The sequence below is a fragment of the Mastomys coucha genome, unplaced genomic scaffold, assembly GCF_008632895.1.
Source record: "Mastomys coucha isolate ucsf_1 unplaced genomic scaffold, UCSF_Mcou_1 pScaffold14, whole genome shotgun sequence".
Lineage (NCBI taxonomy): Eukaryota > Metazoa > Chordata > Mammalia > Rodentia > Muridae > Mastomys > Mastomys coucha.
Window position 1 is genome coordinate 13,119,476 of NW_022196896.1, and position 15,466 is coordinate 13,134,941.

The window sequence follows — 15,466 nt, forward strand, 5'->3', positions numbered from 1 at the left end:
CCAGTTCTGAGGTGAGGGGTGTGGGTCTGGGTACCAGTGAAGGGACATGATGTCTATGGACCCAGGTCGCAGGTCCCAGTTCTGAGGTGTAAGGGATGTGGGTCTGGGTACTAGTGAAGGGAGGTGATATCTATGGACCCAGGTCCCAGGTCCCAGGTCCCAGTTCTGAGGTGAGGGGTGTGGGTCTGCTGCACATGATAGCTATGGATCTAGGTGCCAGTTCAGAGAGGAGGGGTTTAGGTCTGCGTACCAGTGGTGAGGAGCTGAAGCCAGGAGTTTCCTTGTTGATAGATTCAGGTGAGATCATGATGAGTTTCTGCTGAGTTTATGTCTTATCCAAGATTAGATGCTGGGCCTGAAGAGACGGTGGTGGGAAAAGCCTCTGAGAGAACAGAGAACTGATAGGTTTTTAAAAAGCACGTTTTCAGAACCTATACCAAGTTTGAAAGCTTTTTGTCATCTTTTGGTAGTGCGAACAGAGAACTGGAAAGGGCATACTTTTGGATTAGTAGATGATAAAAGGTATCCACGTTAGACAAAGTCCAGAGGCTCCTGCAGGAAGGTGTTTAGCAGCCAGCATCCCAGCTAGTCTAGTTAGGGCCAGGGATTATTACCCTGGAGACGTCTCTCACAAGGAAGCCACACAGGTTGGAGCTTCATAACTTGAATGTCAGCTTCAAGTTTCCAGTGAATTGGAATAGCCAATAGGGATGAAATCTGTGCTGGGCGGTGATGGCGCATGCCCATAATCCCAGCACTTGGTAGGCAGAGGCAGGTGGATTTCTGAGTTCGAGGCCAGCCTGGTCTACAGAGTGAGTTCCAGGACAGCCAGGACTACACAGAGAAACCCTGTCTCGAAAAACCAAAAAAAAAAAAAAAAAAAAAAAAAAAAGAAGAAAGAAAGAAAAAGAAATCTGTGTTGCTTTAGGATCTAGCACACCACTGGATCCAGACACTTTCTCTTTTATTCTCCTCAAACCCCCACCTTAAACCTTACCTGCCACTCACACACCTTAAATCCCCACCATCTCAAACAAATTAAAGCTAACATTGGTACTGAGCCGAGACAGAAGCCAAACAGAAATGAGTTATCCACAATGCTTTTAAGAGAACTAAGTGGTTTGAAGGAAGGAAAACATTCAGACCTTCTATGCCCTGAAAACAGGAAAAGCTTTAATCCCCACCTCACTTAGCTGGACCCTAAAGATCATCTTGCTTATCTTCCATTACTGTCCAAGAAATGAAATATAAAGAGGTCCATTAACTTCCAGGTCAAAAGGCTAATATTTGACAAGATCTGAATTCTATTTCTGGTTTAAAAAATAAAGGCTTTCCCACTAAACTATACAGCCACTAATTTTTTGTTTGTTTTGATCACTTTTAGCGAGGGTCTGAGAAAAAAAAAACACACTTAAATTCTAAGTAGACTGTATCCATGATATAGCTCTAAAAGTAACCGATACACAGAAAAAAGATGGTTCCCTGGTATTTGTTGTCGTTCATTGAGAATGAATAATACTTGATTATCTTTGGGTGCCCAAGTGGCCCCTTTTTCCTGAGCACAGAATTAAGACAGATAGTTCTTCTTTTTGTGGTCCTGCCATCCAGTTTTGAAAATATAAACAGCATCCTGAAGTTAAAATGTGAAAAGTATTTCAGCAACACAGACCTACGAGGCAAAGTACGGTAGCCTGGGTAAGAGACTTGTTGCTTTTCATTTTTACTATAGCAATCTAACCTCCTTTAATATCAATTGCCTAAGATTATCCTTTTAAGTTGAAAACTCCAGACTTTTTCTCCTAGAAAGGATAGCTTTTGACTTGAAAAGCTCTTGTGTCTCTATCACAGAGGAAGCTGAGAGGGACCATCTACGAACAAGAGAGATGCTTAAAGCCACATCATAGCAAGTGGTTGAAGAATCTGGTTGAGGGGAGGGGGCAATTAAAGATTCAGTAAGAAAAAAATAAAATAAAGGGAAAGAAGATATCATATGAATGTAAATAAAGAAAATAATAATAATAATAATAATAATAATAATAATAATAATAATAATAAAATTGCCAGACATTTTGAAAGTTTAAACGAAGCAAAACAAAACAGAAAGATTCAGTAAGAAGCCAAAAAAACCACTGGACATGTCCGCATGGAGGCTGGGATCTGAGACTGAAACCTCCCTGACAATGAGCAGAGGTTTTGGAGGCAGGATTCTGACGCCCAACAGAGTGAGCGCTGGGAGTTACAGTGGATATTTGATGTGATTTTAAAAGGCAGGTCCCCCTAGTTGACAGAGCACTTTGGTAGATTTCACTTACTTAAAAACAACATATGGTGCATGCATTACCTCTTTCTGGGTTGTAAATTTCTGCTTGTTCACTCTCAGTGGCATAAACATCATTTACATGTTCAACAGCAGCACTCTTTTATAGATACTTTATAAGTTTGAGACTCCTTTTTGCAGGTTTTAGTTTATTAATTACACATCCATTTGGGTGAGCCTCCTAAGTGTGACTGAAATCATAGGGATACGAGTTTTAATTTAATACATTGTTAAATATTCAGCATGCTAATTTCGTATAAAGATTCCTGGTTATAATTGTTTATACAGCCTTATAAGCATCATAAAATATGGACCATTTTGTTGCTTATAAAAATAGATAATAAAATATATTGTTTTGGCTGGGTATGGTGTCTTCTGCCTATAATCTCAACACTTGCACAAAAGAAGATGGTCTTGAAGGACTGTTACGAGTTCAAGGCCAATTTCAGCTACATAGTATGTTCTAGGCTAGCCTGGGCTTGAGAATAAAACTTTGTCTCAAAATAAAAGTATATATGTGAACACATTATATCTATTCTCATTGTGCCACTTGTCTCAGAGGATAATAGGGAGCTTAATTCTATAAAAATGATTAATAGGAACTCATACTTAATGTTGCCACTTTGGGGGTAATTAAAGTTTGAGTATGAAATTGGAATATGTTTAAATATAAGAGGAAATTGAAGCCATTAAAGAAGAAAAAAGGCCAAGTACATTGTCCAATTATTCTACTTGTTAAAAAAAAAATCGGGCCTGCAGAGATAGCTCAGTGGGTAAAAATCCTTGAGAGAATTCCAGTCTCAGAATCCAAGTAAAAATAAAAATAAGCCAGGCCTGGGATCAGGTACCTTATAGTCTCAGTGTTGGGAAGTGAAGTGAAGATGAGCAGATCCTGGTGTTGCTAGCTAGCCAGCCCCTTGTCTACTTACGATCCAAGCCATTGAGAGAATCTGTCAGAAAAAAAGAAAAGAAAAGAAAGAAAAAGAAAAAGAAAGAAAGAAAAGAACAAGAAGAAAGAAAGAATAAAAACACCAGTGGATCGAGCCTGAGGAATGATGTTCAGGGTTGTCCTCTGTCCTCTGTCTTACACACACACGTGCAAGCATACCTTCACACACAAACATACATTTAGCATACATATACATAATCATGAAAGAAAACAAAGAATGCTACAGGAAATCAAATTCATGCTGTAAAATGCATTTAATATTTCAATGTCCTTTGCAGGAGAATGGTAAGAAATTTTGATAAAATGACTACAGAATTGTAGCAAGGGTGGCCTTGTGAGCATGTAAGAGAGAATCAGAACCTCACGCTAGTTCCCCTCAGTCCTCAACTTGCAGGCAGGATTTTCCATCTTTGGAAGACGGAGAGGCTCAGCTCTTTGCATGTTGCCCTCAGTTGTGCCATTGCATTGTCTGTGGTGGAAACTCCGGGCCTCTCCTTCTAGAATGAAAGCATAGGACTCCCTACTCACGGAAGAGGTACTTCTTGGTTTGTCAGGGTTGTGGGGTGGTAGGGTGCGGGAACAACAAAAACTAGCAAGGCCTGTCAGATGACTCAGTTGGTAAGGGCGCCTGACAATGTCTAGAGGCGGAAGTGTAGTCACTGGGCCCTTACATGGTAGAAGCAGAGAACCTACTATAGCAGATTGTCCTCTGACCTCCAAATGCACACTCTAGCACACATGCATGCCTTCCTCCCCAATGGACCAATAAGTAAATGTAATTGTTAAGAGAGAAAGATAAGCATCAGACTAGGAGGCCAGCTTCTCTAACCCACTGCTTTGTAGATGCCATCAGGTCAGTATCAGCCATTGTTGCCCCTCACACAGTGTGAGCACTTAGCATTTCTTGGTAGCAGAGACAAAGGCTGTTTGGCAGTCACTTGTCATCCATCCTCTCTGGTATGCATTCATCCATTTGACACAAGTTTTGTGTCGAGCTCTACAGGGAAGCTTAAGAAAAATGCTTCTCATCTCGTCTTGATGATAAAGTGTGTTTCTCACTCATGGTAGCATGGTGGTAACTTTTCATTCCTCCTGGCAGTTTTTAGAGACTTATTTGACATTGGGGAGTGGGGGGGGGACCTGCAGTATATCTTTAAGGTACAGTTCAAAAGTAAAAGACAAGGTTGCTCATTTTCAATTTGGGCTGAGAAGTCTTAACTTTGACCGTGACACTTCAAAGTTAGAGAAAACTTGGTCTTAAAAAATGGAGGCTGATATGAGATGGCATATTTAATGACAGCTGTATCTATAGAAAGCTGTTAAGATGCAGATTGTCCCTCCTGTGGTGGAGGGAGGGAGATCAAACTGCCAATCTATAAAATATACTCGATAGAAGTAGCAAAGGAATCTATCAGTGCACGTGCTTTGATTGCAGGGGACAGTACAGCAGCATGTGGCATCATAACCTGGAGCAGACAAATCAGCTTGATGACTTTCAAAGCCAGGAATACTGCTGCAGGCAAGGGTGCTCCAGAGTAGGAGAAATTAAAACATATAGAGACTGTTATTAATTTCATATCTATTTTTGTATAGTCAAATCTGTATGCAAATCCTTAGCATCTCATTTCAGCAGATTAATCTAAAGTGAAGAGTGGTATGTGAAGCGAATGTAATGATGAAGCTCTTTGGAATAAATGTGGGCTGAAAACTTGGATGCTTCCTGTAAAATTTATTTTTTTTTTATACTGCGAAGAAATGGATTTGTTTATATGCTCATTTGTAAATTACTTCAAAAGGAAAAGCAATAGAGGCAATTCCCCAGTTTCCCTTTGCAATCCCGACTTGGCAAAAGATACAGCCATGGGTTTGGCAGGCGCCTCCTGTGTCTTCCCATTCTAGAGGTAATCATGCTGATAACTAACTGGGACTCTCATTTTTATTCCCAACTAGTGATCCAATATCTCATTTCTGAACAGTATCATATGAGGGAAATTTTTTTGTGTAACACTAAGGAATCTAATTATTGAGTGAAAATTAATAAAAATCATATTATGGATGCATCTGTGGAAGTGAATAAATAACAATTCTGAACAATAATTCGGAAGAGCCTGGTGATCAGTTGTATACCCTATGTAGCAGAGGGGGTGTGATAGCCACACTGTAATTCACAGGCTGTATGTTTAGTACGTAGTGCTATAAATATGTTCGATATTGTCATAAAGTGAGTAGTTTACCACAATAGACCTTATTTCTAAAACAGGTAGAGATGCTTTTAGAGTTTCAGAGTAAGAACTGGGAGCCTGGCCTCCCATTTGCTTTCAGGTGGAGAAATGATCAGAAGTGACCTGGACATGATGCAAATCCTTAGCATCATGTGGCATGTGGTGATTAGGGCCCCAAATACAAGTGCTGACATTTCTTCTAAACTGCAGCACATGTATGGTCTCAATAGATTAATTTATTCTTACATGGTTATGCCAAGAGAGAATTCTTCAACGTTCTGTTTTTAATCAGACAGGAAGCGAATATCAGGGGTAAAGGAAATACAACTCTTGCTTTGATCTATAACTTGATTCTATGTTGGGATTTCAACTTCAGGTTTCTTAAATGTGGTTTCTTTTCCTTTTACTCCATTTTAGAAATGAGACAATAAATCCAGAGAATACTTTCTTTAAAAACAGGAATCTCCTTCCTTTCTGTTCTTGGTAGATGAAGCTTTTGTTGATTATAATAGTGGTATCTTGCTTTGTATAAATGATATATACTTTAAAAGATGTTTGAAAGCTACAGAATTACTTTAAAATAAGAAGTCTCCAGTTGATACTAGCAACCATTAATTACATGGAAGATCCAGTCTCTTTAGCAGAGCTTAGGAAAATGATTGGCCTGGACAAGTGCCCACCCCTTTATATATCTAATAGTATTGGTATTAATTGACAAATCTAAGTCGGCTTAGAGTTACATATTCATCCTCTGGATTCCGATTCACTTAACTCTTGATGCTGGGTGGAGCTGATGGTAAAGGCCTACTCAGGGCTTTAGTGCTGTCAGCAAAAACCGAATTGCTGGGTGACATAAGACTGTCAAGGAAGACAGAGTTTGTAACCAGCTCTATGGAAACATGAGGTTTTCTTTGGCACCAGAGTGAGCAAAGGAGGCACTTTAGAGGACTTTGAAAGCTGCTTAGCGGGTGCAACAAGCACATTCAGTCATTCCTCGCATTGTGACCTTTTCCTCTGTACTTAGGCCATGGAACTTGCTAGTTGGTGCCTATCAAAGTTAGACTCATTCCCTCTCCTAAAAACTGGGGGAAAGGATATCCTTTTTCTTGATGATTGTATTTCAAAGAGATTTAGGTCTTTAAAAAAAGATATTCTTGATTCCTAAAAGTGGCAAAGTGTCTTAAAATAATTGACATTTCAAAGAGACAGAGAAAGTCATTGCAGTTATACCTAATCTAGAGTATAGAATTTTAGCAAGCAAGGTCTTAGCTTCCGAATGCAGCCTAGGCTAAGGGAATGCTAAAACCTTGTGGTCAGTCTTACAGCTATATGTCTTCAAAATTAGCAGGGAAACCCTATAGGGACATCTTCTGCACCTGATCAAATTTTGAATCCGTATTTAAGAACTAAGTCTTTCTGTTAGTTCTTTAGAATGTTCTCTTATGCTATCTGCAGCTACTTATGGGTGGTATTTATAAAGATGGGTATTTCGTCTCCACATCCCCACTGTTAAGAGTGAAAGTTAAACTAGAATTAAAAGTGTCTTGATTGCACAGGGCTCATTGTACATCACAAACATGGAAAGAAGCGTGTCTGAGTTGAATACCCTTCATTCCAAATGCTTGGCACTAGAAGTGCTCGTACATATTCAGATTTCCAGATAGTTGTATATTGTGATCAGATGTGCTAGGGAGGGTAACCATTTCTAAACACAAAAATTCATTTACTTTTATACACAGAATCTGAAAATAATTTTATATAAAAGTTTTAGTGTTCTTGTGTATTTTCTGTGACAGCACCTCACTTGAGGCCAGATTTGAGATCATCTACTTGTGCTATCGTGACTGCATTCAAAAAGTTTCAGATTTTGAACTGTCTCCCATTTATGAGGCAAAAAAAATAGGAAAAATCAGTTTAAAGTATTGACTTTTGTGGCTTCTAATTAAACAGAAAGTCTGAGGTCTCTTAGGTATTTAGCCCTGTAAAAGAGGATGTTTAACGACTTTTGACGTCATTGCACTGGAAACCTTTAGAGCATGCTGTCCCACTTGGTAGCCAATAATAGTCTCCAGCTTCACTTGTCATAGTAAATGATTGGAATTGGCTTGTCCATGTTGAGTCAAATATACCCTGGACTTTGAAGATTTTGTATGAAAAGAAATTCTCAGCAAATTTTATATGGATTTCATATTAAAATAATATTTTCATCAAGTTGAGGTAAGTAAAATGCATTATTAAATATCATTTCCCTGTTTTTACTTTCTAATGTGGCACATTCATGGATATTGTTATTTTCTCCTATATACCATTTACCCCACCTTTTGATAGGTAGTGACTTTTGCTATATGTATTCTTCCAAAGAAATAGCAAACTGTCACCTTACCAATGCACAGAGCTTAAAGCTCTGCCACTGCCACCTTAGCTAAGGGCAAGGACGGTCTCTATAACTTTGTCCTTAGAATAAACTACATAGAGAGAAATTTCATCTGTGTGCGCTGTGTTCATTCCAGTCCATGCAGAACATCATGCTAGAATTCAAGGCCTCTGGTACCCTCCGTATACCCATTGCCTGCTTTCCAGTGGATTGCTACTGAAATGCTTTGGAAGAGGAATCCAAAGATTCCTTTGACAATACATTTTGTAATTGTGTCATGGGCTCACTTCGAGAGCAGATACTCAACAGTATTGCATTGTCCTTTTCATTGTAGCTCACACATATTTTGGAAGATCCTGTTCCTTATTGGTGAAAAGCTCTAAAACATGCTACTCTGTTACAGGTGGAGTGACAAACACAGCACAGTATCAGAACAGACTGATGGTATATGAACCTAACCAGGTAAGACCTTAATAAGAATTCGGTACCTTAAATAAAATGCATTTGGAAAAGATCTCCACAGGAGTTATTAATTGGAATGTACCTTCAGCTACATGGGGAAAAGAAAGCATTTTAGGGGGAAAGCCTTTGGGTCCCTCATTATTATTGTGCAACTTCATATAGTTTCATGCTATATGTAATGCCATGGGGCTTTGCATTCTATAGAGAGGATTTTGATTGTAGCAATGTCTTTCTGTAAGAGATACCATGTGGGGTAAGAAACATCACTATGACCTTGTTATTCTCAAATCAAATAATGTCATTTGGCTTAATATAGCCAATGGTGTTCTATATCTAGGACAAACACAAATGATATGTGTATGAAAGTCTGGAAATGGTGTGCCTCTAACAGCGGGGTCCTTTCTGTGCCCTTTTGATGAACACTTAATTCCCTTTCCCCTAGAAGAAGAAATACTTTTCTTTTCTTCTTCTGTCAAAATATCTACAAACCATACAAGTGTCTGCTGAATGTTGTTCTTTCCATGACTTGGTTTGATTGTGACAGTATTCCAACATGGCATGACCTGGAGGTTTACTGTCCATTAGCGCAGCATTAGGATTTGAAACAACAAGTTGCCTTTGGCAGGTTGCATCTGGGTCGGTACCGCAAGCATGTGCTTAGTGTCCCCAGTGTCTCTGCTGTGTTTCTAACAATGACTTGACTGAGGAAGGCATTTCTCCTTTGACAAGTGTGTCTCCTGATATTATTAGAAGCTGTAGATTGCAGAGATTGGATGTTCATGGGTCAGCTGTCTCATGAGAGATCACTAATTGCAGAAGCCTGAGTTCGGTGCACACATGGTTAAGGAGGAAGACAGCATTAACACTGGTGAAATGAGTTCTGTTTCATGTTTGTACACACATGCTCTTTTTAAAAAATTCTGCTGGCATATTGTTTACGGAGGATACTGGCAAACATCACATCTGCTTGCATCTTGCTCAGAATCTCAATAACTCTATCATTCAGCCCTGATGCTTATTTCTCTTCTAGGCCTTTGTGGAGAGTCGATAATGCCTGCCATCTGCCACAGAGCACATCGCTACCTGCCAACAGGCAGGCTGGGGTGACCTCTGCTTCTCCACGGCTGATTAGTATTCACACGCTAGCTTATTAGGAATGACCCCACCAGGCCTCTCGGCTTCTTTGCCTTTGCAGCGGGTGGTGGCTCACCTGGCAGGCACTGCAGTGAAGGAAGCTAAAGATATAATCAGGGGATGTAGGCAGGCTTTGCAAACCAGATGGCATCTACAGGCTTGTGGCAGGAGACTGGACTGCTAATGCAAACACTGATTCCTAATACTGTAATAGGTTATCGCATAGAGAGCACCCGAGATAAGCATCATCAGAATTTTTTAAATTCACTCAAGCATAATGCATTAAAGATATTTCTTAGCAAAATGTTTGAAATCTAGCTTTGACTATTTATTAAAGACTATATTTGATTGAGGGAATTCTATGTTCAGAGGAACCAGACCGTATAAGCCTCTCACACTAACAACTTCTTTTTGTCTGTAGTTTACCCTGAGAAATTAGAAATGAGCTAATATATGCTTATAGCAAATGAATGCCACAGTATGTGTGCCTATAGTGAATAAGGGACACACTATATGTGCCGATACAGAATAAATGACATATGTCTATAGTGCATAAGTACCTAAATATTTGTGCCTATAGAGAATAAATGCGACACTATGTGTGCCCATAGTAAATAAATGCCACACTGTGTGGCTATAGTGAATAAATGCCATAGTATGTGTGCCTGTAGTGAAAAAAATGACACATTACAAGTGCCCACAGGGAATACATGTCACACTCTATATCCCTATAGTGATAAGCGCCTATACTATATATGCCAATGTTTATACAAGCATGTTTGTACTCCTAGACTGATTTTCCTTTGCAGCTTCGTGAACTGGTAAAGTTTTATGCATACAAAACATCGTATGATTTTTCTGGTTCAAGTCCAATTTTGTCTTGGCAAAAAGGAAATGAGGTTCTCCCTATCTGTTGAGCGTTTATGAGAAAGGACGTGGTTAGGTTTACTTACTGATCTATCGCTTGGTTTACTCGTCTGTCAATTAGTTAGTTGGGATTTAAATTTCAAGCCACAGTTGACTTTCACATAACTTTAAAACTTGTGTTGCATTTTAAATAGGAATCTTATGTTAAAAGGGGCTGATTATAACTTTCTTATTATTAAGGATGATCTAGAGTCAATATTAAAGATTTCTCCGTTCTTTGGCATTGTCATATAAAGCTTGGCCTTCTACCAATATAAATAAATATGTCTAACCTAATTACCCTATTTGGCAAAAGGCATAATTGTAAATCTGTTAAGACATGAGAGGATTCAGATACAAAGGCTTGTCACTGAGCCAAGTATTAGCTTGTCCTCTGACCTCAGGTCAGTTTTCAAAAGAATAGGAAAGTAGCCTTCACCTTAACTTCCATGGGACCTTTGTACTTGATGTTTATATGTCTCCCCGCCAACCCCCACTTTTGAGGCAGGGCCTCACTGTGTAGTCTTGTTTAACCTGAAATTCAGTACATAGATGGGATTGCTTTGAACTCACAGAGATCTGATAGCCTCTGCCTCTTAAGAGCTAGAATTTAAGGAATGCACTATCACTCCTGGCCCTAATCCCTGTATTTTTAAAACAGAGGCCATGACCTGGACACTTATTACAATTGAGGCATTTTCTAAGTTATGGCTGGCTATCATGTAAGTTTTAGAATCTCAATTGTAAAGCCATGGGGATGAGCATGGGGAAAGGGGTGTCAGTCCATTGCTTAAGATTGCACATGAATTATGGATTAATAGTATCCATCTAGATGGTTTTAATTATTCACTATCTTCTATACTGTACTGACCATGTGCTTAAACCTAAGTAATCTCCATGAGCTAAGCATCATGAAATTTTATAATCGCATTATAAAATGTAAAATGCCTTATAAAATGCAAACCTACCAAAAAATTTTAATGTACGCTCCCAGCTAGGATTATGCAGGCTTTTTTTTCTTGTTTTTACATACAAAACCCATACATCTTAACACATAAATAATATGCAAGCAAGATGCTGTTGATTCTAGGCTTTGGACTGCTAGTGAGACACTACTGCCTTCGACATTCGTGAGGTCTCTTTAACACAATTCCCCCTCGAATTTTGTTTTTTCAGAATAAGTGGATAAGTCGAAGCCCCATGCTACAGAGAAGGGTCTACCACTCCATGGCTGCTGTCCAGAGGAAGCTTTATGTTCTTGGAGGCAATGATCTAGATTACAATAATGACCGGATCCTTGTACGTCACATAGACTCTTACAACATTGACACTGATCAGTGGACACGCTGTAATTTCAACCTGTTGACTGGCAAGTATCTCTGTTAAGCAAATTCAAAACAAAAATAGGTGCTGGAGAAATGGCTAAGTAGTTGAGAGTACTAAGTTAGTCTTCTGTGGGGGCAGGTTTGATACCCACCACCCTGTTAACATCCTACAACTATCTGTAATTCTAGTCCCAGGGGATCTTTAGGCTCCTTTTTGTCCTCCATAAGTACCAGGAATACATATAGCAAGTACACAGGTATACACACAGATAAAACACATATACGGATAAAATACAAAACATTTTTGAAATGTCTAAAGATATAAACAAAAGCATAAAAAACTGAATAGAGATTCAAGACATCCCCATACATGTTTCATGGACAACCAGAGTACAGCCCTAAATATTATCTGGACAATGCATAGCACAAGAATTGTTTTCTTTACCCAGGAAGACACGCCTGATTTGTAGCTAAAGGCAGGGCTTGTTCAGGTGGCTGGGAGTCTAGTTTCTACCGTGCCTCTGTGTAGGTTCTCACTGGACCAAGAGAAGCATATCAACACACTTTTCATCAACTGATTCTCATGTGAGAAATTTTATACCTGTAGGAGGAAAATGGCACCAAAATACTGAATGATATATTTTCTTTTTTTTAGAAAGTCAGGGTCTCATATACATCAGAATGGCTTGAAACACCTTCTGATCCTCTTCCTCCCACTTGCCTTTTCTAGGGTTACAGTTGAGTGTTACCACGCCCAATTGTATATAGTCGTGGGAACTGACCATGCTAGGCAATCGCTCTGTCAAGTAAGCCACATCCCAGTGACAGGAAGTAACTTTTGTTCTACTTCTCATTGTTTAGTTCTTTTTTTTATCTCTTGGGACTTCAGGAGACTGATGGTCTTCATTATTTCTCACCACTGTATGTTGTTTCTCTGTGTAGTCTAGAAATTAAACTTTATAGCTGCTTTGTGCATACAAGCTACATTTCTGGCCACTCATCCTGACCCATGTACTTCTGCAGAGCAATCACAGATGTGTCCCCGAGACATGACAGAAGGGAATGCAGTGAATGTAGCAATAATGTACTTACCCTGGCGTTCTAGATGGAGCTGAAAACTGTCTCTCTTATCAACTCCTATGGCTAATATCCACCAATGGTAGGATCCCTGGCTAGGCTGTTTTAAGTCAGAGGAAAATCACAAACTATAAATGGTGGGTTAAAGTAGTTCTGGAAGACATTTAATATGCAGAGTGAGCATTCAGCCCCTCACCACTGCTGCTGGGAAGCCACAGTTGGAACACAACCAGGGGTCTGGCTGCTTTGTACCCAGTTCCTCCTTTTTTGCAAAATGATGTTTGCCTGCTGTAAGTACTGAACTTTCAGGTATAATGCTATCTCAGATTCTAGATCCCTGGATCTGGGACTCTGCCTCCAATTATTACTCCAGTCAATCCTGTGTCAGCTCATCAATAAACAGAGACTTTCACTCTCTGGTTGCCTCCAGGGAAGAATGTGAGGTAGTGAGTTATTCTGTCTTCTCTTTTGAGACGGGAAGAGAGTCCTTTTATCGTCTTGGTGTGTCAGTGTCTAGAGACAGTGCAGACTAGTCTCGGCTTGGGAACTTTAATATAATCTTAAAACTGTTGACTATGTAAAGGAAGAAGGGCGGCATCTTTCTGTTTCGTCTGCCATTTGTTCTCATTTGAGGCGGGGGTGGGAAGTGGTGGCTCTGTTTTATTGCCCTAGGGTTGCTGTTGTTTCTTTATGAAGGTAAGCACTTGTCTATGTTTGTGGGCCCAAATATTATGTGGAGCACAAGGAGTGCTTTACATATCTAGAATATCCCTTATTTTCAACACCATAAAGTAATGGCGTACAGAATAGTATGGAATTGTTGGTTCCGTATAGCTTACTATTGCTATATGTAGTGCTAGATTTATTAAGGTGTTGACTAAATGTATTTTGGCCTGGGCCTAACGAAACATAGATTCACTCTTTAAGCAGGAGTGGCTAATTCATTTTAGTTCTGGAGACAGAGATTAATTGCTGCAAAATTCCTGTGGAGTATACAGATATGCCACAGGGGAAAAACTGTATCCCTTGGTGGCAAAAGGGTTAATTAAAACATGCAAGAAATAGAATTTTTCTTTTTATTTAATTCTCTTTACTTTAGGCCAGAATGAATCTGGAGTTGCTGTCCATAATGGGAGAATATATTTAGTTGGTGGATATTCAATTTGGACAAATGAGCCTCTGGCTTGTATCCAGGTGAGTAGTTGAAGTTCCTTTTGAAGTTTCTGCAGTGGTTCAGCGAGGTTATGTTTTGCAATTCAGGTGCAGAAGGAGATATTTATGTGTAGAGAGAGGCTCAAGGTCCCTTTCTTTGTGAGGCTAGTTCAGCCTGTATCCTATCTCCTAGATAAGATGCCTTCTAAATGGTTGAGACCTTTTAAAATTAAGCTGGGCACAAGCTTGCAAACATCTATAAAATATACTCAAAATGGAGAACTTTGGATAGCTTACCCCCTTTTTAATACTTTTTTTTTTTAAGGAAACTTTGGCAATAGTCACTTTGTACTCCCACAATTTTAAAGATACCCCATCTTCATGAATTTTGTATGTTCTAGTTTGTTCATTTTCATAATTGTTGCCTGCAGAGGTGTGCTTCCTTTCTGGCAGAGGATCCTAGAGTTAGTGGTTTCTGGGTGGTCTGATAGGATAGCTTCTGCCCCAAAGAGTAGCCTTAGCACTTTGCAAGCTTGCCTTGGCAGGGAGCCAGCCGTGTCTCAAAGGAAAAAACGCATACTTTGTTGCTATATGTAGCTGAGGTCTTATTCCTAATACTCTGTCTAATTCTTAGTGGCTTTCTTTTTCCTTCTGTTCTCTGGTAAACCCTTCACATATCTTAGCCCCAACTTCTCTAACATATCCTTAGAATGACTCATATATTTTTTTAACCTAATCTTTGCAGGAAAACTTTTGAAAACTGTTTTTAATAGTTTTTAATGTTGCAAAAAATGATTCTAGCATTATTTATCATCATCATCATCATCATCATCATCATCATCATCATCATCATCATCATCATCATCATCATCATCATCATGATGTCTCACTATGCAGCGCTGGCTTGCCTGGAACTCATTATGTATACCACGGTAGCCTCAGACTCTAGAGATCTGCCTGTCTGCCTCCAGGGTGCTGGAATAAAAGGTGTGTACCACCACACCCAGAAGTTCTAGCTTTCTAGTTTTTGATCATATCTCATAAGGAATATATGCTTATATATTTCATAAAGTGGCACGTGCTTTTCTTGTTGTTTTCTTCAAGATCGCTGATGTCTACTTGCTGGATTATATTAGTTACATTTCTCCTTTATTTTCAGAGTATTGTTCATCCTTTCTCCTCTCTTGCTTTGTCTCACCACAAGTTTTCCTGAGGATCTTACATCTTTCTGTTATTCATAGAGATGAAGTAGATATGAAAACTTGATTGCCTTCTTTGGTTGGATAGACCTGAGTTGTACAGTGAATAGCTAGAATTAATTTTTCTTAGCACACTTGTAATGTTAATGCTTTACAGTTAAAGTTGAGGAAGAAAACATCTAAAAAAAATTTTTAGTTTTATATATTGCCAATACAATGTAGGTAAACTTGAACTTAACACAAAGCAAAATTAAACCTATCCATACCTGGAAGTGATAAAACTCACTGCCATGCAACTGAGTTGAATGTCACAATGAAACAACGGCTTTTTTTTTTTTTTTTTTTTTTT

The 15,466-nt window shown here is 39.1% G+C and overlaps 1 protein-coding gene across 4 annotated transcripts in view; it reads left to right on the forward strand.

Moving 5' to 3' along the window:
- Klhl32 (kelch like family member 32) overlaps nucleotides 1–15,466 on the forward strand; it is a 231,450-nt gene that overhangs the window by 206,170 nt on the left and 9,814 nt on the right. For 3 of the 4 annotated variants that reach the window (XM_031366486.1, XM_031366485.1, XM_031366487.1), the window contains 3 exons: nucleotides 8,266–8,324; nucleotides 11,541–11,733; nucleotides 13,866–13,960. In XM_031366486.1, coding sequence (XP_031222346.1) covers nucleotides 8,266–8,324; nucleotides 11,541–11,733; nucleotides 13,866–13,960 — 347 coding nt within the window. Of the gene's footprint in view, nucleotides 1–8,265; nucleotides 8,325–11,540; nucleotides 11,734–13,865; nucleotides 13,963–15,466 lie in introns of those variants that run through there. The other variant, XR_004117737.1, reaches the window with a different exon arrangement.